The sequence below is a fragment of the Eumetopias jubatus genome, unplaced genomic scaffold (assembly GCF_037043125.1).
Source record: "Eumetopias jubatus isolate StellerSeaLion01/CBP00866 unplaced genomic scaffold, mEumJub1_p1.0 scaffold_3, whole genome shotgun sequence".
NCBI classification, from domain to species: Eukaryota; Metazoa; Chordata; class Mammalia; order Carnivora; family Otariidae; genus Eumetopias; species Eumetopias jubatus.
This window is the reverse complement of record NW_028274809.1, coordinates 101,054,322-101,079,890: the sequence shown is the minus strand read 5'-3', so window position 1 is coordinate 101,079,890 and position 25,569 is coordinate 101,054,322. Positions and strand designations below refer to the sequence as shown.

Below are 25,569 nucleotides of genomic sequence, written 5' to 3'. Positions count from 1 at the left end.
ACGAGAGTGCTTATCCCACCGGGTTGTCATGGAGATGCTCATTATCAGGAGCGGCTCTTCTTCTGCAAGCCCTCCCAGGATATGGAGTGCAAGGCAAAATCTCCTACCTTCAGACAGTGGGAGACACAGGCTGGGGGCCTGGGGAGGGGGCACAGTGTCCCTTGTGGGTAAAATCATGTTTTACCCCTGTTACCCTTGCTTAGTTAAGAACCATTAGTCTGGCAATGTGGGGATGGGGGGTGGGGAGAGAGACTCATTGTTTATAACTGAGGGATGAAAGCTGTCATCACTATGAAGCCAAGCAGAAAACTCAGGGGGTAGGGCAGCCTCAGGCCCTAAAGTCAGACCCCCTAAGCTCTGGGACCAAGGAAGGTGAAAATATTTAAGATCAGGAGGAGGCAGCCAACAAGGCAGGGACATCCGACCACCACATCCAGAACGTGACACCTTGCTGAGTGCCTTCAGGTGGTATCTACATGACATCAGGTAGCAGGTCCCCAGCCCACGCTGACACACAGTCCGTGAAAAAGAAATCAGCTCCGAGGCTGGATGGGCTAGAAGGACAACGGGTATTAAAGCAGCCTGTGCCATAGCTCTCGATAATCTTCAGGAAATCCCAGTGGTTGAAGGCCCAGAGACCAGGGCCAGCCAGGAGGTGGCCCCCACCCACCCCTCTGGCCAGAGCTCCTGACCCTCTTTCACATCCCAACCCCAGACGCTGGGGACAGCAGCCTACAGAGCCCTCCCTCATTCCTCCATGACTTTGCCTGCTCTGTTCCCTCTCTCTAGATTTCTTTTCCCCTCCTCCCCATGGCCAGGCTCCACTCATTCCACAAGACTCAGCTCAAGCTCTTACATCACTCCTACACCGCTCTGCCTTTTGCCACCCCTACCAGACAGGGGACACTGTGAAACTGAAGCATTTAGCTGAGTTAAGTCACATTTGTTTAAAGAATCAATCCGTCCATCAGTCAACTGCTTGATCGCTGAGCGCTGAGAGGACCTGCCCCTGGTGTGCATCTGCACACAGCTCTGCGTGAGGCCATCAGGCTGTCTAACACAGCATGACCTTCTGCTCTGGCAGACGAGGGGCTGTGCCAGACTGTCCACGCCATCCTAGGCAGCTGCATAGCCTGCTCTCTCGACCTTGCCCTGTTACAACACACACCTCCGGGCTGCACTTGGCTTTCTAAAGGGCATTCGGCACTTCTCCATGCAAAAGCCACAACAGAGTGTTCCTGGCACAGTCTGGCAACAGTCTGTCTACCTGTCTCCTGCACCAACCTGTAGGTGTGAGGGTAGGAAGCAGGTGTTCTGCAACACGGTGCCCCAGCACCCAACACAGTGGTCCAGACTTTCTAAACCATTGCTCAGACTTACTTAGTGACTAGACAAAATTGGCGTAGAGGTTTATAAAGTAGACCACATTGGTTTATAACCTAGACTAAGTTGGCACAATGGTTTATAATGTAGACCAAGTTGACATGAAGGTTTATACAGTAGTCACTGTGAGTGTGATTACTGTGGGTCACTCCTCCCAGCCTGAGCCCCTTTGGAAGAATGTATAAGAGAGGGTTTCTTGACCGCCCCCCTCCCCGCCCAAATCCAGAGCCCTGACCCTTGGGACCCCATTGCAGGTTAACTGGAGAGAATGCACACGGCTAGAAGGCAGGCCAGGAGACAATGTAGGTCAGCTGCCCTTCCCTTCTCTTTAATGGTGGAGGTTTGGTCATGGCATAGGGGCCTTTCAAGGACCCTGGGCAGAGAGAGGACAGCCCTAGGGCTTTGAGCCCAAAGGGCCCTGGCCAAGGAAAGTGTCTTCCTTAATCCAGGGGTTTCTGGGGCCAGAGCACAGGAGACCTTCTGCCTCCTTCTGGTGGGAGCACTGGGAGGCAGTCCTCCTCCCTGTCCAACCCTGACACCCAGCATCCCACCCACCCTTTACCCACACCCTCTGTTACCTGGGTCCCCCTTGCTTCCTTTCACGCCGTTGGCTCCGGGACTCCCGGGTCTCCCTGCTGGTCCTATACAACAGATGCCCAGATGGCATGAGGGCTGGGCTCTGTGGATCTTCAGACATCACTCCCCACGCCCACCGCAGCACCGAGGACCTCACCTGCTAGTCCCGGGGAGCCAGCACTGCCAGGCTCCCCCTTGGCTCCAGCGGATCCTGCCGCGCCCGGAGAGCCAGGAGGACCCTTCGCTCCAGGTTGTCCTACAAGTGACAACTGCAAGGTTGGCTTTGGTCGCCAGAGAGCCTGGCTGCCCCCCGCCCCAACACACCTCTCTTCTCAGCAGTGACACGTGTACCTCCTACCACCTTATATGTTCCCTGGGCAGCTTTAATCATCTCCCTCTAGAAGCCGCGAATGAGCCCAATCAGGTTACAGCCTGAGCAATTTGTTCATCTCGGCCATCGCTCTGCAGTGTCTGGGGCTTAGGGACCCACCAGGCACCCTGGGTTGTGAACATGTGCTCCACACCCCTGGGGGGCAGAGTGCGGCGAAGCTCTAAGATGGAATGCCAATCAAGCCCCTTCCTCTCGGGCACAGCCGGGTTTTAAGAGACCCCATGGGCTCTGGGGTAACACTGCAGTGAAATAAAAGACATGCCCTGGACTTGATTTTGTCCAGGGACAGTGGCAGCTCGAATGATACCTGGATTCCCAGAGTTCTTACCTTGATCTCCTTTCATTCCAGGAGATCCAGCCACACCTGAAATGAAGAAGGACTTTTAGGGACTTTGTTCTCTTATAGCTCAGTCTGCCAGGGGGGATAGGGAATACTTACAGACCAATGGACAGCCTCTTACCTGGGGGGCCTGGCTTCCCTGAGTCACCTTTACTGCCCTGGGCTCCGGGGGGACCCATGACCCCTGTGTCACCTTTCATGCCCATGTCCCCTTTGCTTCCTGAAAAATCAAGGAGTCGTGGTCAGGCACAGGAGAAGGGCAAACCCATCTGCCAGATCCCATTGACACTTGTCTCACCCAAACTCCAAACTCAAACTCCTTGAGCTCCTCCGACCTGGAGCCCACAAGTGGAAGATCCAATAGCTGCCCTCAAGGAGCATACCACCTTGCCCCAGAGACAAGACGTGAACTTGTGAAAAATGGTCAAGGTCACCTGGCTTGGCTGACGGGCAGGCCCAGGAAGCCAGGCTCTCAGGACCCTGGTCAGCACGCCGGACCCCTTGGGAGGGACCACAGCCCAGGCTTAGCCAGCACTGCCTGGCTCATTTTTGTGTCTGTGTTTGGGGAATTGTTCTTCAAGCCTCCCAAACCGAAATCTGAATATTCCAGAAAGTCGATCCCAGATGCTGAGAATAGAGACTCGAAGGTATAGGTGGGGAGAGGAACATTGCCGCAGCTCCGATTCCTGCCAGTGCTTCAGCCACAGCCTCTCCTGGTGCCCGAGGTTTCAAATTTTCCACTTGTCATCTGCATTCGAGGCTCGTCCCAGCCTGTCCTCACCTCGGTCCTCCACTGCTCCCTCCTCCTTTCTGCCACTGCTTGGCGCATATCAATCAAGGGAGGCTCCTGAGAGCAGGGGGCTGGCAACCCCTTCCCAATCCATGGGTTTGGTTTTGGACCCAGCGGCACGCCCCTGCTAGCCCTGCCAGTCGAAGCCCCACCCCGAGCAGCCCCCTCTGCCCTGGGACAGGCTTAGTGTGATGGGATTCGGTTAAAAGGCTCCATTCCATTATTTTCTTGATAGAGAAGGGGAGGACTCAGAGGGATATCAGCCTTCTCTCCAGTGAATCAAGAAAGGAGGCAGAAGGGTCTGAAGCAGAGGGAAAGAATCACGGGTTATGCAGAGCTTTTCCGGTCTATGCTGGGGTGATGTTAGGGGCAAGGCTTAGGAAATAGACTCTTCCTGGTTTAGATACTTGAAGGATGATTATTCCTTGATGGGAAACAAAATAACCAGAGAGAACTTGGTTACAGTTGAGATCTCTTATAGCCTCAGGGGCAAGCCCCAGTGAAGGCAGTTCTTGGTCATTGAGTGTGTCGGTTTTGGCAGAAGGGACAAATGGCATTTGTTAGAAGGGACTAGGAATTACTTCCCTGGAGGAATTGATTGGTGGGCCCGATTGCTCCCGGCCGACCGGAACCATCACGTTACAGGAATTGCTTGGCTGTAGGAGGATTCTGGAGCATGGTCTGGGCGGGAATCTGTGTGTGGCTGTGTGTGGCCATAACTGCTATGTCTCCATCAAAGGGGTCAGCCCTGGGAAGCTGGGCGTTCTGGGTGAAACGACCAGGGTCTGGCACTCACCCACGGAGGAACCCCAGCTGCGCCTGATGTCCGAACCTTCCCATCACCTCTAAAGGCGAAGTGAGGCAAACAGACGTGTCCCCTGGATCTGCACCAGGGTCATTACCCGTCCGCTGGGACAAAAAGCACCAAACCTCGGTACCACCAGAGCGGAGTGAAAGAGATCTTGTGATCTTGGGAGAGGACATTTGGGAAGAGGAGGGGTGGCCACAGCGTTTCCAGGCCTGAGTCTGCCTCCGAGTGTGCGCGCCATGCCCTGGCGCAGACTCACCGTGCGTTTGTGGCGGTGGGTGAGTGTGGGATGGGAAACAGGAGGGCGCAGACTCCGCGGGCAAAGTGCCGGCTGTCATTCCCCCCCTTCCCCGGGGCTGGCAGGGCCACCTTGAGAAAGTCTAGGGCCCCCTTTCCTGTTGCAGAGAGAACTGCGGAGGGCCGCCTTTGGAAGCACCCTCAGAGGTCAACTGTCTAACCATCTGCTTGGTGCAAAGGTTTCGCTCAGTCCCGCCAAGAATTCTGCAGCCCCTCCCCTGCCCCGCCCCCGCGGCGGCCGCCCCTGAGCCCCGCGCATGCCTGCCCGGTTCATCCCTGGGCAGCCCTAAGTCTTAACGCCTTCCTCCTCCCTTACCTCGGCACAACTGGCTCTCCTGAAACCCTTGATCGTCAATCCTCGTTCTATTGCTGGGCACCCAGAGTGAGTCTGTTTTCTCTTCCACAAGTGCCTTTCTAATGTTTGAGCAAGGCTGACACGTCCTTGTAAGTGCTCTCTTCCTGAAGACAAGCACCCGAGTCTCTTACAATGCAAATATTCCCATTTGCAGGTACAGCGCCACACACCTTATGTCTTATATTCCTGTTGCAACTGATCCCTATTAGAGGTTGCTCTTATTATCCCCCTTTTATAGGTGAGTAAATTGAGGGTCGGAGAGGTCGAGTCATTTGCCTCAGGTAGCACAGCTAGTGAGCCGTATCAGGACCCAGATGTGTCTGATCTTAGAACTGAAGTCCTTCCCTTTCTACCTGAAAGGATCACTAATACTGCTAATTCTAATGGTTATCATTTGTTTAGTGTTGAACCATGTGGCAGATAGTTTGAAAACATGATCTCTAGCCCTTGTAACTGTCCTCCAAGGTATGCGTAATTTAATTATTATTATTTTCATTGCCATTCTTTTCTGAAACGAAGAAACTAAATCCCAGCTGATTAAAAATGTGCCTAGAGATGCAAGTGAACAGGTGCAGAGCAGGGATGGCAAATAAGCCCACTAGCTGGGGCACCTGGGTGGTGCATGTGGTTGAGCGTCCAACTCTTGGTTTCAGCTCAGGTCTGGATCTCAGGGTTATGGGATCCAGCATCTGGCTCCGTGCTCCGCGGGGTGTCTGTTTGAGAGTCTCTCTCACTCTTTCCCTCCCCCACCCATGCGCGTGAGTGGTCTCTCTCTCTCTAAAATAAATAAATCTTCAAACAAAACAACACAAGCCCAATAGCTGCACAAGCCTCATTCTCCCTACTATGCCCCAGAAACCCCCAAGAGGGCCTCAAGAGGCCAAGGACAAGGGGCATGAAGGTGCTCAGTCATGGCCAGAGGCCCCCGGGGCTGTGCTTCTCAGAGCGTCTAGACTGTCAGCATCAGAATCATCCAGGCCTTTGAAACACAGACTCTTGGACTTTGAATAAATGCCCCAAATAGTTCTGAGGTAGCACCTGCTTCTGGAATGAACCCCTTTTCCTTCCCTGCCAGCCAGTCTCCCCTCCTCCCCTGTGCCCACCTCAGGTCCCACCGCTGTCCCTTGCCTTCCTCTCCTCCGAGCTCCTAGCATGGCCTGTGTCCCCACTTGTCACAGGTCGTGCCTGGCATGAGATTTTGCCCCCCCCCACACACACACACACTGCTCTCAGCTTTCATGTTCCTGGTTTCTACTCACCTGGACAGAAAGGACCTCATGTGTGTTCCGGGAGGCTGGTAGGCAGAGCCCAGCTTTGGCCGCTTTGTCCTCCGTGGAACAGAACAGACACACTTCCACAGGGACAGGACCCAGCCCGCGGCCCCCCCCACAAGCACCGACACCCCCACAGGGCCCTTACCTGGGAGACCCAGGTCTCCTTTGTCGCCCTTAGCTCCAGGTTCCCCTTTCAGGCCAATGAGACCCCCATCGCCTTTGCTCCCCTTCTCTCCCTGCTGTCCTGGGGTGCCTGGGTAGAGAATGGCCAACAAGGTGGGCTCCTGCCATCCTCCTGGGACGGGCTCCTAGGCCACGGGGCAGGGGGCGTTCGGGGAGAAGAGAAAGGGGCCTCCAGAGGAAGTCTGGGGAAGGTGAGGTCATCTAGGGGTGTCTCGATGAGGCACAGTAAGACTCCAAGGCAGAGGACTGGGGGAGGGCACCGACCCTCTGGGGCTGAGGGTGGGGCTGTGGGGAAGGGGTAGCGGGGCGACTGGCTCAGCACCTCGGCCAAGGCACCGCTGAGCCCAGGCAGAGGAGGCACACGTTACCAGGGGCTCCCTGTTTCCCTGGAGCACCGTTGGGTCCTTGGAGTCCTGCGAGGAAGGAAAGAACTAGTCTCAGCTCCGCAGTCAGCGGATGTTCTAGAGCCCCACAGAAGGACCAGATGCCCAGCATGAGGGGAGGGGCCTCTCTCTGTGTCATCCCCCCCCCACACTAACAGTGACAACATTTCACTCTGCAGAACAAGAAGAAGAGAGAGAGAGAGAGAGAAAGGAAAGACAAGGCGAGTCTCTTAGGCATAGGGGTATAAAACTGCTGAGGCCCCTGCTTCTGGACCCTCTCCCTGTGCACACACCCGGCCCCTACCCACCTGCGTCTCCCTTGATTCCAGGCGGGCCCTGGAGTCCTGGGGGGCCTGGAAATGAAAAGGGATTCAGAATGAAGCCTGGACAAGGAGGGCAAAAAGAATTACGGGGCTGGTAGACAGGGGCCAGTGTTCATGGCTCCATGGCACGCCTCGGCCCCCTCGGCCCACTTCTCAGCCGTTGGCCTTGGCAGACCTGGGATGCAATGCCCAGCCTGCCCTGGGCCCCCTTTGACCTGGAAGACCTAAAGCTGAGGAACAGAGACACCCAGGAGCCAACCCACAAGGTGGGGTGACAAGGTTGTTTATCACACTGTTATTTATTCAACACACTGCCACTGAGCCCCAAGAATGAGCCAAACTGTGTGGAAGGAAGGAAAGAAAGAGAAGGCAGAGCTCCTTCCTCCAAGAAGCTCATGGCCTAACAGGTGAACCGCAGTGGTGCAGGTGACATGTTCTGAGCGAGGCGCGTCAAATGGACCCAGGTTCAAGGAGCAGCACCACCCCTTCAGCTGGGTGACCTGGTGCAAGTTACTTCTTCCTTTTGAGCTTCAGTTTCCACATCAGTAAAATGGACTTAATGTACCAGCTCCACAGGATGGTCCTGGAAGCCAGTTCTGGACACGTGGCACCTATTTTTGCTGTCACTCACATGTAGTTCTGTCCCTTCCCACGGGCTGCTGTGCAGATTCAAGACTCCCAACAACCCAGGAGGGTAGGCCGGGGCTCCTTGTCCTGTTCTAGTCCACCCAGCTGCTGTAACAGAACACTGCAGAGCAGGTGGCTTATAAACAACAGAAATGCATTTCTCACAGTTCTGGAGGCTGCAAGTCCAAGATTCGACTGCTAGCATGGTCCGGTTCTTCTGACTTCTTGCCGTGTCCTCACTCGGTGGAAGGGGGGGGGTGAGGGAGCTCTTTTATAAGGGCACTAATCCTATTCAAGAGGGCCCTGCTCTCATGGCCAAATCACCTACCAAAGACCCCACCTCTTAATACGGTCCCCTTGGGGGTTAGGTTTTCAACGCAGGAATCTGAAGAGGTGTAAGCCCTGACTCCTTAGAGTCAGCGTCTCCTTAGAGGGGAGGAGTCAACATCCATCTGGCTGGAGCTGCCCAAGCATTAGCTCCTTTAATCTTCCCGACAAAATAACAAAGCAAATAACAACACCGACACGACTGAATACATGTTCTGACCCGGGCACTGGACTACACATTTTTACATTCATTGTTTTAACCCAATCCCACCCAGGAGGTCCTATCCTTATCCCCATCTCATAGGGGAGGACACTGAGCTCAGAAGTGTTAAGTGACTTGCTCAAAGCCACCTGGCTCCAGAGAGAGCCAGGGTCTGTCCCTAGGAGTGCCGGGGATGCAAACGGATTCTCGTGTCACCATGCAAGGCTGCTTGAAACTCTCGCTGACCAGCAGTGTGGTCTGGGCCAAACTTAAAAAATTATGAGGCCAAAGAGTTCTGTCCCAAGAACGCCGTGTAGAATGATTTTCAAGGTGGCATTCCAACGGCTCCGGTGATAGAATGGAGTAGGGGTGGGGTGAAGTGTGTGTACATGTGTGCACATGTGTGCAGCTAATGCTGCGTGTGTTCAGGTAGAAAGAAAAAGCAATGAAGGCACCGGTGTTTTCCTCAGAAAGCACTTGCTGTTGTTGGAGGATTTTTTGCACATCGCTTCACTTGCCTCTTACAGCAACCCCGGGAGGTGAGCAAAATGATCTCCGTTAGTTTTTACACAGCTGAGTGGCTGAGCTTCCAGAAAAGTGATGTCACTGGCCCAAAGTCACACGACCAGGAAGCGGCAGAGCTAGGATTAGAACTCAGGTCCCAGAGGCTGCCCCTCCTGTTATGTGCTCTAGGAGACGTGAGCCGTGCACCCGTGGAAACGGTCGTAGTCAGATGCGGGGACAAGCTCCGTGTTGGGTAATAGGCATCTGGAAACAGTGCTTATGGGAGACAGAGGGGGAGTCCTGCACTTGCAGCTGGGGTCCCGGGGGACAGGGCACCTGAGAGGGATGCACTTGGGCTGGCCGTGGAAGGCGGCTTAGATTTGGCAGGGTGGGGTGGCTGAAGAAGCCATTTCCCACTTCAGGCGAGGTCAGGGAACAGAGAGCCGACCCAACGGAGGACCAGTGAGTTTGTGGGGAGCTGTGGGGGCCCATGGAAGGTAAGCTGGGGTTGGGGCCCAGAAAGTCATCAGCCCAGGAGTCTGTGGGGAAAGGCTGTGGCAAGCAGGAGGCATGGGCCAGAGGGGGAATGAACGTACCTGGAGCGCCTCGTTCCCCTTTGACCCGGAACAGCTCTGCAAGGGGAGGAGAGAGGGTTGTAGGCTGGGCTGTGAGGGCATGCGCCCAGGGCACCCAGCTCTAAGTCGGGAGCCTCTGCCCTCCAGGCTGAGGAGCAAGGGCTTCAGGCAGATGGGGGATTTGGACAACAGGAGCCAAACACCTGGGTGTTTTTTCCAGGAATGAGCTTTTAGAAAAAGCCAGATTTTTTTTGCAGCTAAAGGTCTGCACCAGGGAGCTGTAGATCCCTGGGAGCTGCAGAAATGGGGAAAGAAGGTTGAGACCCCTGGAGTCTACCCTATATTGTCAGAAGACTTGGGCGCCAAACCTGTTCAGAGAGAGCCTCAGGTTAATGGCAAGGCCCCTCATACTGATCACAACCAGCTCCACCATATCTTAAGGAAGGGAGTGATGGTCCTTGTGTCTGAGCATCTGAACATCTGAGCCTGGACTCTGCCCATCTGTCACAGCTGTCTCCTGTCCCCGCATCCTGGCTCAGCCTTCATCTGTGCTCACTGGGAAGACCGCAGCCTCTGGGGGATTCTCCCACCTGGACCCTGTGCCCATTCAGCAAATGCTCTCATGGGCACAGAACGGCGGTCATGGAATCACCCCTTAAGCCCCAGCTTGCCCCAGACATAGGGCTGGAGCTCCATGCAATAGTGAGGGCACACCTAGAAGCTGCTTTTGCTCAAATCAGCCCTCCTGTTCCGGCATAGCCTGAGAGAGTGGTGGGTGTCGTGGTAGGAACACCTCACGTGGCCCAGTCTCAGGCCCCAAGAAAACCGAGGGGAGGGGGATCCCTGGCAAATCCACCCTATCTTCCAAGCCGTCACACTTCCCCAGCAAGCCCACTGCCCTGTCCCTCCGAGGTCCCCACATGGCTCGGACCTCCTGGTGCCTGCCGTTAGTCTCTCTCCAGCCATGGGCCAGTATTAGTTGGCTACATGGGAGTGGTCCTGGGACTTGCTCCAAGCTCTGTTTTACCCATCCTCCCAAACATTCTAGAGCCATCTCATGCCTACTTCATATGGCTCTCACCCCTTTCCTTGGGCCCCAAGGTTCTGGAATGTTCTCCTCACCAGGAAAGGGGTTTTGGATTCCAGCCCAAGGATCCCTTTTCCCATGAACCAGCAGCCCCTCCTTTCCATCCCCTGAAGAGTCCCGGTGCGGAGGGGAGAGGGCCAAACCTGGGCTCCGAGTGAAGTTGTCCACCTTCCGTAACAGGTGCTCCTGCCTGGTGCGAACCTGAGTGATCTGGGCCTGCAGGACCTGCAGCCCCAGTGTGCCCCCAGGGAGGTGTGGGATGGGCATTGACTGGAGCAAAGAGAAGGACAGGCCATCCTCGGCGGCCAGTGTTCCATTGGTGAAGTGAGTCTCTAGGGCCCAGAGCCGCTCCTGCAGATTCAGAACTGGACACCCCCATCCCCACCCCACAGCCTTCTTTTAGGGACCTCATTAAAATCCCAGGCATTTGAGCACATCCCTGATGTTCTTGTGTCATATGCACATAACTTCTGTGGGTCCTGGATACTGAACACACATTTCATGTGCCATAAGGACCTAGTGTGAGCACAGAGCTCTTTCCGTATCCTGCACACAGGCACTCCACCTTTAGGCATGAGGTTACATGTTCATAGAATATTCCCACATGGTCTAGGGATGCACTCACAGCATCATGATCAAACTTCAGCCTTCCTGCATACTCTGGGCATGAACATATGATGACCAATATGTTGGTCTCTTGTAATCACATGTGGCCTGAATATACATGTGACATATGTTTATGATGGCTGGGCACACGATGTTCTTGGGTGAGTTCAGTGTCTGCAGATGGAATTGCTTCATGACCTTAACATTTGGACCAGGAACACTTTGTAAGTAAAATCATGTTAACACGAACTCTCTGATCAATAAAGCCCCCTCCTGCTCAGACATTGGGGAGACTTGGTGGAAGACGCACACAGCAGACCCATGTGAAATTATCGCACTGTTCACCGCTCTCATGCACACAGGCTCGAATGTGCTTTCTCTCTCTATCGCTCTCTTGATCTGTCTCTATGTCTCTCTCTGTGTGTCACACACACACACACACACACACACACTCCCCTGATCACTTCCCCCCCACCGAGCCCCATCAACATGGCTACCTGGCTACCCAGGGACTAAGAACCCCTTCTCAGCAGGTGGGCAGCAGTGACCCCAGGGCTTTCCACTCAACCTGAACCCTGTGTCACCCCAGGAGGCACCAGACGGGACCAGACCTCTTTACCTTTCACCACCAGCAACCCAGCACCTGCGGTGAGCAGAATCAGGTAGATGGCCACCATGACCATGAAGCAGTTCACCCCCTTTCTCTTCTTGGGCTTTGGATCTGAAACACAACCTCGGTGTGAGGTGGCTGCCGTAGGAGGCAGAGACAGGGGGCCGCAACCTGTGTCAGAATCCCTGCTCTGTTTGAGCAGACGGCTCCCCCGAGAAGGCCGAGGGCAAAGACACAAAGTCCCGCTACCCCCAAATCCTCCCCCTGATCCCCCTTGTGCCACAAGCCAAGAAGTGCCATTGTCGGTCACTCATTGGTGTGGCTGGGCAAACTCCCGGGCCCCACATTATCAGGTGGCAGAAGGCAGTCCTTAAACCAGGTGCAGCCCGAAGTCCCAGCACAGTGCCTGGTGATAGAGGGCTCTCAAGAGATGTTTATCAAGTGAATTAATGAATTAACGTACTTAAGTTTCAAAACTTTGGGAGGAGCATGATTGTTGCCACTTTATCAACTCTGAGTGAGGTTTGGAGAAGTTGAAGTACCTATTAGGTGATGAGACGCAGATTTGGAACTCAGATTCCGGCTTTTGTTTTCTTTTTTCTTTAGATTATTTAATTACACAAATAAACATGCTTAATATAATTTATCAAACAACATAGAGAGCATTACAAGGGTTAATAATCTTGTAATCAGGGACTTCAGGGGACCTCAATCCCTGGCGTCCTAACCTGCTGACATAAGCTTTGCGGGCATTCTGGGGTGTGGCCTTCCTCCTAGCCTGCTTGCTCATGGAAACTGCTAAATCCAGACACTGCTAGACAGACATGGCTTTTTTTCTTTTGATTTTATGCAAGTGATATCATATTACATATAATGTAGCACATTGCTTTCTGCAATGAATGATTTCCCATGGACATTCCTCTAGTTTTTTGTTTGTTGTTGTTTTGTTTTGTAGAGAAAGATTTAACTCCTTGTTTTTTAAGATTTTATTTATTTATTTTATAGGGAGAAAGAGGGAGAGCATAAGCAGGGGGAGTGGCAGGGAGAGGGAGAAGCAGGCTCCCACTGAGCAGAGAGCCCGACATGGGGCTCGATGCCAGGACCCCGAGATCATAACCTGAGCTGAAGGCAGACGCTTAACCGACTAAACCACCCAGGTGCCTCTTCACTCTTCTTTTAACAGCTGCCTAATATTCCTTAAAGACAAGCGCCGCAATTCATGCGGACATTTCCCTGTTGGCAGGCTGTTTCCAGTGTGGGGCATTACAAAAGAGGCCACATTGGTTCCAACACCAGTCTTCCCCCACGCCAGCTGTCTCCCCATTTTGGGGCATCCAAAGGCAAGGAGCCAGCCTGCAGAAGGCCCTGTGCTTCCCACCACTCATACTGACGGAGCAGCTACTCTGTGCCGGGGATTGTCTGATATCATCTATAATGCTTCTGGCAATCCTGCAAGGTAGGTGTGATCATCCTCTTATACAGACTTGGGGTTCAGAGAAGTTAGGGCAACACAACAGGCACATGCCCCTGGGTCCATCTAACCCCAAGGCCTGAGCTTGCCTCACTAGCCTACATAGACAGTTGCCCTTGGAAAAATGCAGCTGAAATGCACCCCAAGGGCAGATGTGAAGGGCAAAGGGATCATAGGTGGGCATCCCAGGGGAAGGAGTGGGGGCTCGTGAACACATTTTTTTTTTTTTTTTTTTTTTTGCTTTGTGGTAGGTGATGGTGGGTTTTCAGTTGACTCATCATAGATGTGTATAAACCTTGAGTCTGTTTTCTATTACTTGTGGAACCTTCACTATTCTGCTGATACTGCTTCCAGCCACCTGCAGAACAGAAACCCCTGCTTTAGCATCGTCTAAAGCATGGTGGTCTCAAGACGGCTTCAGCAGCAGCAAGAGGAATGATTTCTTGGTTGGGTGGTATTTTAGTTAGTGGCCCTTGGGTATGCTTATTCTAGCACAGTCTCCCCTGCATTGCGCCTCCCAAATTGGGGCCCCACACAGTAGCCCGAGTGAACTCTCTAACACAAAACCTGGCCAAGTCACTTCCTTGCCTTCAGTGCGCCAATGGCTGTTCACGGTCCTTGGGACAAACAGGAAGACCTGCTGCCCACCGGTTCTCCGGTGGCTGTACCTTCACACCACACCCCACGTGGACCCTGAGCCACAGGCAGGCCAGACCACATGTCATTACACCCTTCTCACTCCAGGTCATGTATTTCTCTGAAAATACAACCCTGCTTCCCCCCGCCCTACACAACTAATTCCTCCTCATCCTTTGGGAGCACAGTGGAGCTTCTCCTGCTCCAAGATACATTCTCTGACTCCCCTGGCTTAGGTGGAACCCTGCTCTGCTTCCCCACATCGCTCTGTGTTTCCACCTGATATGGCATCCATCATCCTGAACTGTGTCTGTTTATGTCTCAGTTTCCCTCCTCCCCCCACCATGTTCTGGAAGCTTCTAGGGGTGCCGTCCAGCACCAACACGGTATCAACCACACAACATGAGCTGGAAAGATGATGAATGAATGGATGAATGAGTAGCCACAGAGGTCTGGGTCCTAAACACGTGCAGAGTAACAGTGTCAGTTTAGAAGTGTTGGAAAAGCATCGGGAATGCAACTTCAGACCTCAGGCAAGCATACGATAATGGCGAGGATGGGTAACGTACAAGGGAAGCCTCATATTTAACAGAAGATGGTGGACGATGAATACGATCTCATAGACAGCACTAAACTTAAGGAAATTATGGAATAGAAAGATAGTGTGTTCAGAGGCACAGATGTTATAGGGCCAGCATGGAAAATAGATATTTTCAAACTGGATGATAGGAAAAATGGAAGGCATTTGAGTGAAGATAGTGAGCGGAAGAACAAACATTGTAGTATGGATGGGAATAGTTTGGGGGTGTCCACTCAGGCCCAGAATGCTCTTTTAAGTAGAGATCTCATGTAACATAGAGGCAAAGTAGAAACTGGGAACTTTGAATCTGTGGGCATTTAACTAACTTGCTTACAAAGCAGAAAGTCTGAAATTCTTTACCCTCTCTGCTGATTTCTAAGAGGGTAGAAAAACTGCAAAGGAACATCAACTCCAATGTGGATTTCACCAATAAGGAAGAGTTTCTGAGATGAGAGAATGAATGACGCTTCCAGTAAACTAGAATGAGCATCCCTGGAGTAAATTCTGGTGAGTCCAGGTGAAGATTTCAGGAAAGCAGTTTTCAGAAATATGACAGCTCTATTGTCTGACTTACAGTGAAAATGTGGCTCCAGAGGGAAATAAAATTTCAATTCCATAAAAGATCTCAGTGAAGAAAAACAGTCTGTATACAAATTCTAGGGTCTCCAGGCCTGCCATCTCCCAGCCCCTCGCCCAGGGGCAAAAGGTGGCTTGGTGCAGGCAGAAGTCCCCTCTCCTAGCCCCCAGTACAGGGCTGCTGGTGAGCAGGCCCAGCAAAGTGGTCGCTGCCCTGTTGGCTTGACATCTCCCACCCCTGACCCAGGGTCCCTGGGCAGTCCGAAAAAGTACCTTCTGTCTTTTCAGGCAGCACCAACAGGGAGCAAGGAAGAATACCAGTAATACCAGGTAAACAAAGCAGACCAGAATAGAACAGTCAAGGCTCTGAAATCTAAGTTGTTATTGGAACCACAGCCCACAAAAGTGGGCCAGAATTTATGTGATAAACCTAAACAGTATGACTTAAAATAGAAAATTTAAACAAGATCTAGAGTGTCCTAACATACTATACAAAATGTCTACAATACAATGGAAAATCACTCATCATACCAAGAACAGAGAAAATTACAACTTGAATGAGAAAAGACAATCAACAGGGCGCCTGTGTGTCTCAGTCAGTTAAGCGGCTGGCTCTTGATTTCAGCTCAGGTCATGATCTCAGTGTCCTGGGATTGAACCCCACATTGGGCTCCATGCTCAGCAGGGAGTTTGCTTGAGGTTTCTCTCTCCCTCTCCGTCTGCCCCTCCCTGCACTCTCTGTCTCTCTCAAATAAATACATAAATCTTAAAAAAAAAAGAAAAGAAAAGATAATCAACAGATGTCAATATAGAGATGACACAAACATTGGAATTATTCAATAAAGATTTTAAAGCAGGCATAACAAAAATGCTTTAATGAGCAATTACAGTACTCTTAAAACAAAAAAATTTTTAATTTACCAAAAAATAGAGAATATAGAGAAGAACCAAATGGAAATTGTAGGACTTAAAAGCTCCAATTAAAAAAAATCTCACTAGATGGGCTCAGTAGTACAATAAAAGTGATAAGGGAGAGAATCAATGAACTAAAGGGTAGAACAATAGAAATTACCCTTTTTGAAAAACAGAAAAAATTGACTAAAAAAAAAATGAACAGACTCAGAGATCTATGTATCAATAACAAAACACATAATATTCATATCCTTAAAGTCTCAGAAAGAGTGTGAAGCTGAAAAAAATATTTAAAGAAATAATCGTGGCTGAAAACTTTTCAAATTTGGTGAAAGTCACAAACCTACAAATTCAAGAACTTGAGCAAACCCCGAACATGATAAATTCAAGCAATCAATAACAAGACACATGATGAGTTAAAAATCCAAAAAAAGGCCCTATATACCAAGAAGATTAAAAATCTAAAGAAAAAGAAAAAATCTTGAAAGCAGCCAACAGAAAAATAACCTATTATCTATAGACATACCAATTTGAATGACAGAAGATTTCTCATCTGAAATTGGAAGTGACATGACATTTTTCATGTGCTCAAAGAAATGAATTATCAACTGTATCTAGTGAAAATATCCCTTAAGAATGAATGGGAAATAAAGACATTCTCAGATGAAGGAAAACTAAGCGAAGTTATTGCTAGTAGGTCTAACTCGAAAGAATGGCTAAAGGGGGGCACCTGGCTGGCTCAGCCAATAGACATACAACTCTTGATCTCAGGGTCATGAGCTCAAGCCACAGTTTGGGTGTAGAGATTACTTAAAAATAAAATCTTAAAAATAAAAAAAAAGAATGGCTCAAGGAATTTCTTCAAACAGAAGGGAAAAGATAATAGCGGAAGGCGTGGCACTTCCAGAAGGAAAGAACACGAAAAAAGAATGGGTAAACATGGAGATATGTTTAGATCATCCCCCTCATGATTTTTTAAAATCACATTTTTAAAAAAGATTTTATTTATTTATTTATTTGAGCGAGAGAGAGAGAGCACGAGCAGAGGGAGGGGCAGAGGCAGAAGCAGACTCCCTGCTGAGTGTGGAACCTGGCATGGGGCTCCATCCCAGGACCTTAAGATCATGACCTGAGCCGAAGGCTGACACTTAACTGACTGAGCCATCCATGCACCCCTAAAAATCATATTTGATGGTTGAAACAAAAATAATTAAGTGATACATAGTGCATGTAGAGGAAATGTTTAAGACAATTACATTTCAAAAATGGAAAGGCTCAAAAGACATAAATGGAAATTAGTTTTCAAAACTTGACTCAAAGTGGTAGAATGTTGATGTTGGTAGACTGTGATAGATTATACATGTATATTGTAATGCCCAGAAAAAAAGTAAGAAAACTATTTCAAATGATGAACTAAAAAACAAACAAACAAAAAACTGTAAATAAATCAAAATGGAATTTTAAAACATGTTCAAGTAACCCATAGGAAAGTAAGAAAAGAAAAGCTGGTAATGGGAAACAGAGAGACAAAGAGAAAATCCGTAATAATGTGGCAGACTTAAGCCCTAACACATCAATAATTACTTTAATGTAAATGGTTTAAATATACCAACTAGAAGGCAGATAGTGTGGCAAAAGTAGATTAAAAAGCATGCCTCTACCCTGTGCAATCTCCAAGAAACCAAAAACAGAGCTTCTATTTGCATGAAGCAAAAACTGATGTAACTGAAAGGAGAAATCAATATATCCATAATTATATTGGGGACTTTAACACCCCACTCTCAGAAATTAGTAAAGATACAGAAGAAATGAACAACACCATAAACCAACAGGATCTAATGAACAATTATAGAATACTCCATGAAACAACAGCAGAACACACATTCTTCCCATGTACATTTAGGATATTCACCAAGACAGACGATATCATGGGTCATAAAGCAAACCCCAATGAAATGGAAACAAAATGAAGTTGCATAGAGTGTTTCTTGATAAGGGAATCAAAATAGAAATCAGTAACAGTTAGACAACAGGAAAACCTCCAAACACTTGGAAATTTTTTCAAAAATTAAATAGTGCATGGGCTATAAAGTCTTAAATAAAAATTTTTAAAAATAGAGCTGATTGAAAGTGAGAATAGAACATATCAAATTATTGGATTCAGCTAAAGTAGTACTGGAAGGGAAATTTATAGCAGCACTAGAGGCTCACATTACAAATGAGAAATGATCTCAAGCTGATAAAGTAGGTTCCTAGCTCAAGGAACTAAAGAGAAGAGCAAAATAAACCTGCAGCAACCAGAAAAAAAAAACAAAACAAAAAACAAAATAATAGAGATCAGAGATCAATGAGATTTAAAATAGGAAAACAAAAGAGAAGATCGGTAGAACAAAATGCTGATTCCTTGAATAAAGTCAATAAAATTGATAAAGTTCTGGCAAGACTGATGAAGAGAAAAAGAGAGAAAGATACAAATCACCAATATCAGGAATGAAACCGGTACTGTTACTACAGATCCTGCAGCCCTTAGCAAGAAAATAAAAAGATCCTATCACCGACCTCATGCTCAGAACTTAGAAGAAATGAACTGATTTCTCCAAAATTACAAATTACTGAGACTCAACCAATATTAAATAGATAATATGAATATCTACATCTATTAAATAAACTTAATTTGTACTTAAAAATCTCCTGAAAAAGAAATATCCAGGCCCAGATAATTTTAATGGAGTCTTCTATCAAACCTTTAGGAGAATTAACACTAGTTTTACACACTCTCTTATAGATAATGTAAGAGTAGAAAACACTTCCTAACTCATTTAGCAGGTCAGGATGACCCTGAAATGAAAACCAAAGACAGCGCAAAAGAAGAAAACTGAAGATCAGTATCTCTCACGAAATTTGACACAAAAATCCTCGGCAAAATATTAGTAAACCATATCAAGCAATGTATAAAAAGAGTTTATATACCATGACTAAATGGAATTTCCAGGTATACAAGGCTGGTTCAATACCAAGAAATCGATCAGTGTCATCCACCATATCAACGAGCTAAAGAAGAAAAATCAGATAACCATATAACCGATGCAGAAAAAGTACTTGACAAAATCAAATTCATAATAAAACTCTCATAATTAAAATTCATAATTCTAACTCTCATAATAAATAATAAATTCATAACAAAAACTCTCAGCAAACTAGAAATAAAAGAGAATTTCCTTAACTTAAAAAAAAGGAACATCAGGGTGCCTGGGTTGCTGAGTTGGTTGAGCGCCCAACTCTTAATTTCAGCTAGGGTCATGGGATCAAGCCTCATGTTGGGCTCCGTGCTCAGCGTGGAGTCTGCTTGTCCCTCTCCCTCTGCTCCTCTTCCCACTCACTCTCTCTCTTGAATAAATAAATGAATAAAATCTTTAAAAAAGGGAGCATCTAAGAAATATCTAAAGCTAATACGATACATAATGGTGACAGAGAATCATTTCCTCTGAAAATTAGGAAGGAGGCAAGGAAGTCTGTTCTCACTCTCTTATTCACATATTGATATACTACTGGCAAATAAGTGGAAATCACAATTAAAACATAATGGCATTTACAGTCACTCCGAAGGAAATGAAATATTTAGATATAGAGGTAATAAAATGTGTATAGGATCTATATGCTGAAAATTGTAAAACACTGATTAAAAAACAAAACCAAAAAACACAAAGACCTAAATCAATGTGGAGGTACATTGTGTTCACAGATTGTAGGACTAAACGTAGCAAGATGTCGGTTCTCTGAAACTGATCTGGAGGTATGACACAGCTCTGACAAAATCCCAGCAAGGTTTTCTGTCGGTATTGATAAGCTCATGCTAAAATTTACATGGAAAGGTACAAGCCACAAAATGGCTAAAATCATCCTGAAAATGAATAAAATGTGAGGAGTAACAACTTGATGTTTAGGCTCACATGAGACCCGCAGTGATCAAGACAGTGTGGGATGGGTGGAGGGATAGACATATGGAGTTACAGAACAGAATAAAGGACACAGAAATAGTCCTTACACTAATATAACCAACTGGGTATGTTTTTTTTTTTTTACAAGTTACAAAAGTAATTCAATGGAGGAAGCATAGCCTTTTCAGCAAATGGTGTTGGAGCAACTGGACACCCATAGGCAAAAAAATAAATAAATAAACAAACAAATCTTGACTTAAGTGAAATTTAGGTCAAGATTTTTTGTCTGTTTATATATATAAATATAAATATATACACACATTACATATATATTACATGTATATTACACACACATCACACATATATACATATATATTACACATATACATATATTATATACATATAGTACATATTACATACATATATAATACATTATATATACAAATATATATACGTATATATTATACATATACATTACATATATATTGTATGTGTATATTACAAATATATATACATTACATATATTATATACATATATACAAGTATATGTATATAATACATATATTATATATGAACCACGGACTTAATTGTAAAATGTAAAATTATAAAACTTTAAAATTAAACATAAGAGAAAAATACTTTTAGATTTAAACATAAGAGAAAAATTGGGAGACCTAAGGCCAGGTGAAGAGTTCTTAGACTTGACACAAAAGCATAATCCATAAAAGGGAAAATTGCTAGGTAGGGCCTCCACAGGATTAAATGCTTTTGCTTTGAAAAAGACCCTGTTAAGAGGATGAAAAGACCCGTTACAGACTGGGAGAGAATATTTGCAAACCACCTATCCAGCAAAGGACTTGTATTTTGAATAAAGTGCTCTCAAAACTAGTCAGAAAAACAAATGATCCTATTAAAACATTGGCAAAAGACATGAAAGGCCATTTCATATACAAATGGGAAAAAAAAGCACATGACAAGATATCCAACATTATTAGCCATTAGGAAAATGCAAATCAAAATTACAACAAGATATCACAATCATACACTTATCAGAATGGCTAAAATAAAAATAGTAATAATGCCAATTGCTGGCAAGGATTCAGAGAAACTGAATCTGTTGTAAATATCACTGGTGGGAATGTAAATGACACAACCACACTGGAAAAATAGATCAGCTGCTTCTTATAAAACCAAACATACACTTAGAATCCAGCAATTGCACTTTGGGGCATTTATCCTAGAAAAATGAGAACTTAGGCTTATACAAAAACTTTTACGTAAATTATCATAGCGGCTTTATTTGTAATAGCCCCAAACTGGCAACAACCCAAATGTCTTCCAGTGGGTGCATGGTTAAACAAACTATGGTACGTTCATATCATGGAATAATACTCATGACAAATACTCATTAATAAAAAGAACTATTGATAGATACAACAACTTGGAGGGAATCATGCTATGTGGAAAAAGCCAGTCTTTAAAAAGTTACATACTTTTTCCATTTAGATAACACTCTTTACATAACAAAATTATAGAAATGGGGGCCTGATTGGTGGTTGTTGTGGGACCGTGATCGCTGGTTGGGGAGTGAGGGGTGTGTATGGCTATAAAGGCAGCATGAAAGAGTTGTGTGGTGAAGGAACAGTTTGGTATTTTGATACTGGTGATGGTTGCACAAATATATGCATGTGGTAAAATTGTAGAGAACTGTATTCACACACACAAATGAGTGCCTATAAAACTAATGAAATCGAAATAAGCTCTGTAAACTGTAGCAATATCAATTTCTTGGTTGCGATAAGGTACTATGGCTACGCAAGATGTTCTCATTGGGAGAAACTGGGTGGGGGTCACAGAGACTTCCCTACACATTTTTTTTTGCCTGTTTCTGTGAATCTCTAATTATTTCATAATAAAAGTTAGAAAAAAATAACTCTAGGGTAAAGCCGGACATCTAAAAGGTGCTGAGAAATAGTGACATGACAAAAAACAAAGTCAGAGCAAGGACCTGAAGTGACAGTGAGCACGTCAACAAGGCTGACCGTGAACAGATTCTAGGGTTAAGGTCTATTAGGAGAATGTTTACAATTATCTTTCAGGCAAAAAGAAGAGACAGCCAGACCCACAGCTGGGAGCCAGGGCTTAATGTTAAATTACAACAAACAACAACTTCTCTATCTGTATTTTTGGGTGTTCTCTCTGTCAAGAAGAATGTTCTTCAGACCAAAATCGGTGGGAGGACATATCAAGATGTGAGATGTGAAGCCTGAAATAGTTGAGGGCTCAGGGGGAGAGGTCCAGACAGATTACATCCCACTGACCTGGAAGAGCTTCCTGATGTGCTAACAGATCTCCTTGAGAAACCAGACACATCAGGAGAGAGACAGGAAGGCTCAAGGCAGAAAAATGTTCATAATTTTCAAAAAGGTGGACGGGAGTGCATCCCAGGATATTGTCATCAGGGACAAATGGAGAGTCTTTTGTTCAAGCCCAAATGTTCCACTTGAGGGAGAAGATGGAGCTGATGCCGGTCCATGAGGAAAGAGCTAGAGTTTTGTTGGACCTTCAGGGCAGCAAGAGCAGTGGTATGTTGAGCCTTTTCAGAAAATGAAAGCATTCTTCAACAGACTTAAGACAAAGGAGGGAGGAAGGAAGGGGAGAGAAAGGAAGATGCTTGAAACCATTTAGTGCTGAAGCAAGTAGTTTTATTCATTTCAGTTAAGCCCTGAGGGGGTCACTATGTTACAGAGCCTCACAGTGATTACTGTTCGCAATGGCATTTTCTAGAAAGTTCCATATGTTCCAAGATCTTTGTATGAGAAGACAAGAAGTTGTGAATGTCTTTAGAAAAATGCTCCTTCCAGAGCACCTGGGTGGCTCAGTTGGTTAAGCATCTGCCTTTGTCTCAGGTCATGCTCTCAGGGTCCTGGGAGGTAGCCCCATATCAGGCTCCCTGCTCAGCAGGGAGTCTGTTTCTTCCTCTTCCTCTGCTCTTCCCCCTGCCCATGCTCTCCCCTTCTCTCTCTCAAATAAATAAATGGAATCTTTAAAAAGAAAGAAAGAAAGAAAAAGAAAGAAAGAAAGAAAGAAAGAAAAAGAAAGAAAGAAAGAAAGAAAGAAAGAGAAAGAAAGAGAAAGAAAGAAAGAAATATTCCTTCTAACCAAACTGTTTTGTTTTTTGGTTAGATTTTTAGTTAATGGTATCCATAACCCAAGTCAGAAATCTGGAATTCCCCCTTAAGCTGGCCTCCACCTCACTTGCCTTTCCCACCATTATAGTCTTACTGACTTGACTTCTAATATCTTTCCAGAACATTCCTTATAACCACTGCCTCTTATTGTCTCTTGCTGCCATGCTTTTTTCTGTCCTCAGACTCTTTCTAGCTCATTCCACATCTATGATAGCGAGTAATCTCAACAGCAAACCAATGCCTCTTAGCCCAAAGTCAAACATTCAAAGCTCCGCATTGTCTTCAGGACAAAGTCTAAATTAATTGGTCCTAATCTCAATCCCCACCGAACTTTCCCCACTCAACATGGGCCCCACCGCATGAAACTATCTGTATTTCTCTAAATAGTACCTATGAATATAGCATAAACCCGTGGTCTTCTATTGCTGCCCCAGCCAGCCTCTTATTTCACTATTTCCCTTTATTCTTTAAACTTTAGAAGAGGTCTCACTTCTGACCTCCAGGTCAGACCAGGTTAGATCTGTCCATAGATCTGTCCTGTGCTTGTATAGAGATAGTTTATAGATGGCCCAACCCTGCCATCCTCCTGCCACCACCGACATGACTGAGGACTCCCCGTTTATTCTTGTATGTTTCCTCAGTGCCAAGAGCAGTGCCCAGTAGGTGCTGAATATGTTTGATCAGCTGACTTTACTTGCACATTTTCAGTAACATAAAAAGTCATATATCCAGAATGCTGCATTCCCCAAAGTTCTGAATAGCCAACAATTAGTAAAGTCATTTGCACGCACGCATTCTGTTATCACACTGTGAATTCCTAAAGGCAGAACACTCAACCCTGCATCTTTGTACCCCCTTCAGTTCCAGCCAGTGACCCGCACAAATACGGGGTGAGAGGGACAGATCAGGCTGGGGGACAGAACTGCAATTGTTCTGAACAGATGACTTCCAGAAAAGACTAGGAGTAGGAATGACTCATCAACTTGGAAGGCAAGTCCTAGAAGATATTCTAGCACGGGAAATCAGAGATCCCCCGTGGAAAACACTCACTGGCGACTTTAAATTCTAGAAGATTTAAAAAATGCACCACCTGTAGAAGGATGAGGGAGAAAAATAAAGATGACAGAGTTGCCTGAATTTTTAAAACCTGAATTGAATCTAAGACAAACTAATTATGAAGCTATTAACATACCCTAGCCAGCGCGAACTGGAGAAAGCACTCCCTGATCAACACATCAGTTATAATGGAAGTCACCTTAAAGAATTTTAAAGGAATTACATTAAATAAATATGTGGCACTTGGCTTTCATTTTGTGGAACTTTTTCATCCCCGTTGTGTTGCTTTGCCATTTTGTCACACAATCTGGGTGTCAAAATAAGACTAATAAAAAGGAAGGGCGTATGATAAGTATTAGCATTCATCGAAGGGTAAATATTTCAATACAATTTATTGGGGGAAAAAAACAACCCAACTGTATACTACAGATACAGCATCTATTACTAACATTACACGAATCCCAGATTGAAGCATTCCAGCAATGTGTTAGTGAGAGTCTATGGCACAAACCTAGGCTTCCTATCGCCTTGTCTGTTCCTATGTTGCCAACAGAAAAAGTACACCACCAGGCAATGTCATTACTGAGAAGCAGTACTTTACCATTGATTTCAAACGCCTCCATTGCAGGGAACATGGTTTGGTTGACGGCTGCTCTTTCTCCAGTGCTAGCCAAGAACCCTTCCACCTTGAGAATTTCCTTATTTTCCATTGTGAAGCTTTATAGATGGCCCAAAGTCCTGGAGCCAGCAGAAATGCTGTCCTCAAGAGGAACCACTTGGGGAAAGATTGTTCTCATTTAACTACTGCAGCTAGCTTCAGACCACACAGCACTTCCCTTTGGCTCCGACTTCTGAATTTGCAAAATGTTTCCTGACATGATCAGAATTGGGCATGTCACAAAAACAGGTTATTCACACATGGAGCTCCTATTCGGCACAGCTGCTTGTTAAGGGAAGTGACTCACGCTTTGGGGCATAAGTCACAGATCCTTGGAACCAGCCCTCACTCCCGGGCCCCTGAGAGCAGGGAGTTGGGTGACCCCAGGGAGGATGTTTCTCTCCCTGCCCTCTGCCCATCCAAGGGCCACTATCATCCCAGACCCAGGGCACTGTCTTAGGACCTCTGTGGTTCACACTGAAATCTCCCTCCTCTGACCCACTTCGGCCTTAGGGTTCATCTTTTCTCCTCAAAGTGTGGACCTTCGACAGCAGTATCCGCATCACCTGGGATCTTGTGAGGAATGCAGAGTCCCATGTCCCATCCCACGTGAATCCAAATCTACAGTTTAACTAGCTTTCCAGGTGATGAATGTAGGCAAAGGAGAAGCACTGCTCTGTACCACACGATGTAGCATCTACTTACACTTCCGTGCCTATCTCCCCAGGCCCCGTGTGTGGGGGCACATGCGTGCTTGCTCTGGCCCCGCAAGACCTGAGCTCCTTGAGGGGACAAACCCCCTCCCTAGCTCCTTTTGGTCAGGCATTCCTTACCAGAAAGGACGCATAGTGTGGTGGTGAGCACACAGACCCTACAAGCTGAGGTGCTTGGGTTCAAATTCTACTTGCTC

The 25,569-nt window shown here is 46.9% G+C and overlaps 1 protein-coding gene across 1 annotated transcript in view; it reads right to left on the bottom strand.

Moving 5' to 3' along the window:
* Positions 1–24,711, bottom strand: part of MARCO (macrophage receptor with collagenous structure) — a 33,706-nt gene extending 8,995 nt beyond the window's left edge. Inside the window, exons 1-11 of the mRNA XM_088021965.1 lie at positions 24,603–24,711; positions 11,651–11,752; positions 10,569–10,790; positions 9,360–9,395; positions 7,089–7,133; positions 6,766–6,810; positions 6,360–6,467; positions 2,812–2,910; positions 2,679–2,714; positions 2,117–2,215; positions 1,962–2,024 (exon numbers count right to left, since the gene is read on the bottom strand). Coding sequence (XP_087878091.1) covers positions 1,962–2,024; positions 2,117–2,215; positions 2,679–2,714; positions 2,812–2,910; positions 6,360–6,467; positions 6,766–6,810; positions 7,089–7,133; positions 9,360–9,395; positions 10,569–10,790; positions 11,651–11,752; positions 24,603–24,711 — 964 coding nt within the window. The remainder of the gene's footprint in view (positions 1–1,961; positions 2,025–2,116; positions 2,216–2,678; positions 2,715–2,811; positions 2,911–6,359; positions 6,468–6,765; positions 6,811–7,088; positions 7,134–9,359; positions 9,396–10,568; positions 10,791–11,650; positions 11,753–24,602) is intronic.
* Positions 24,712–25,569: the final 858 nt, after the last annotated feature.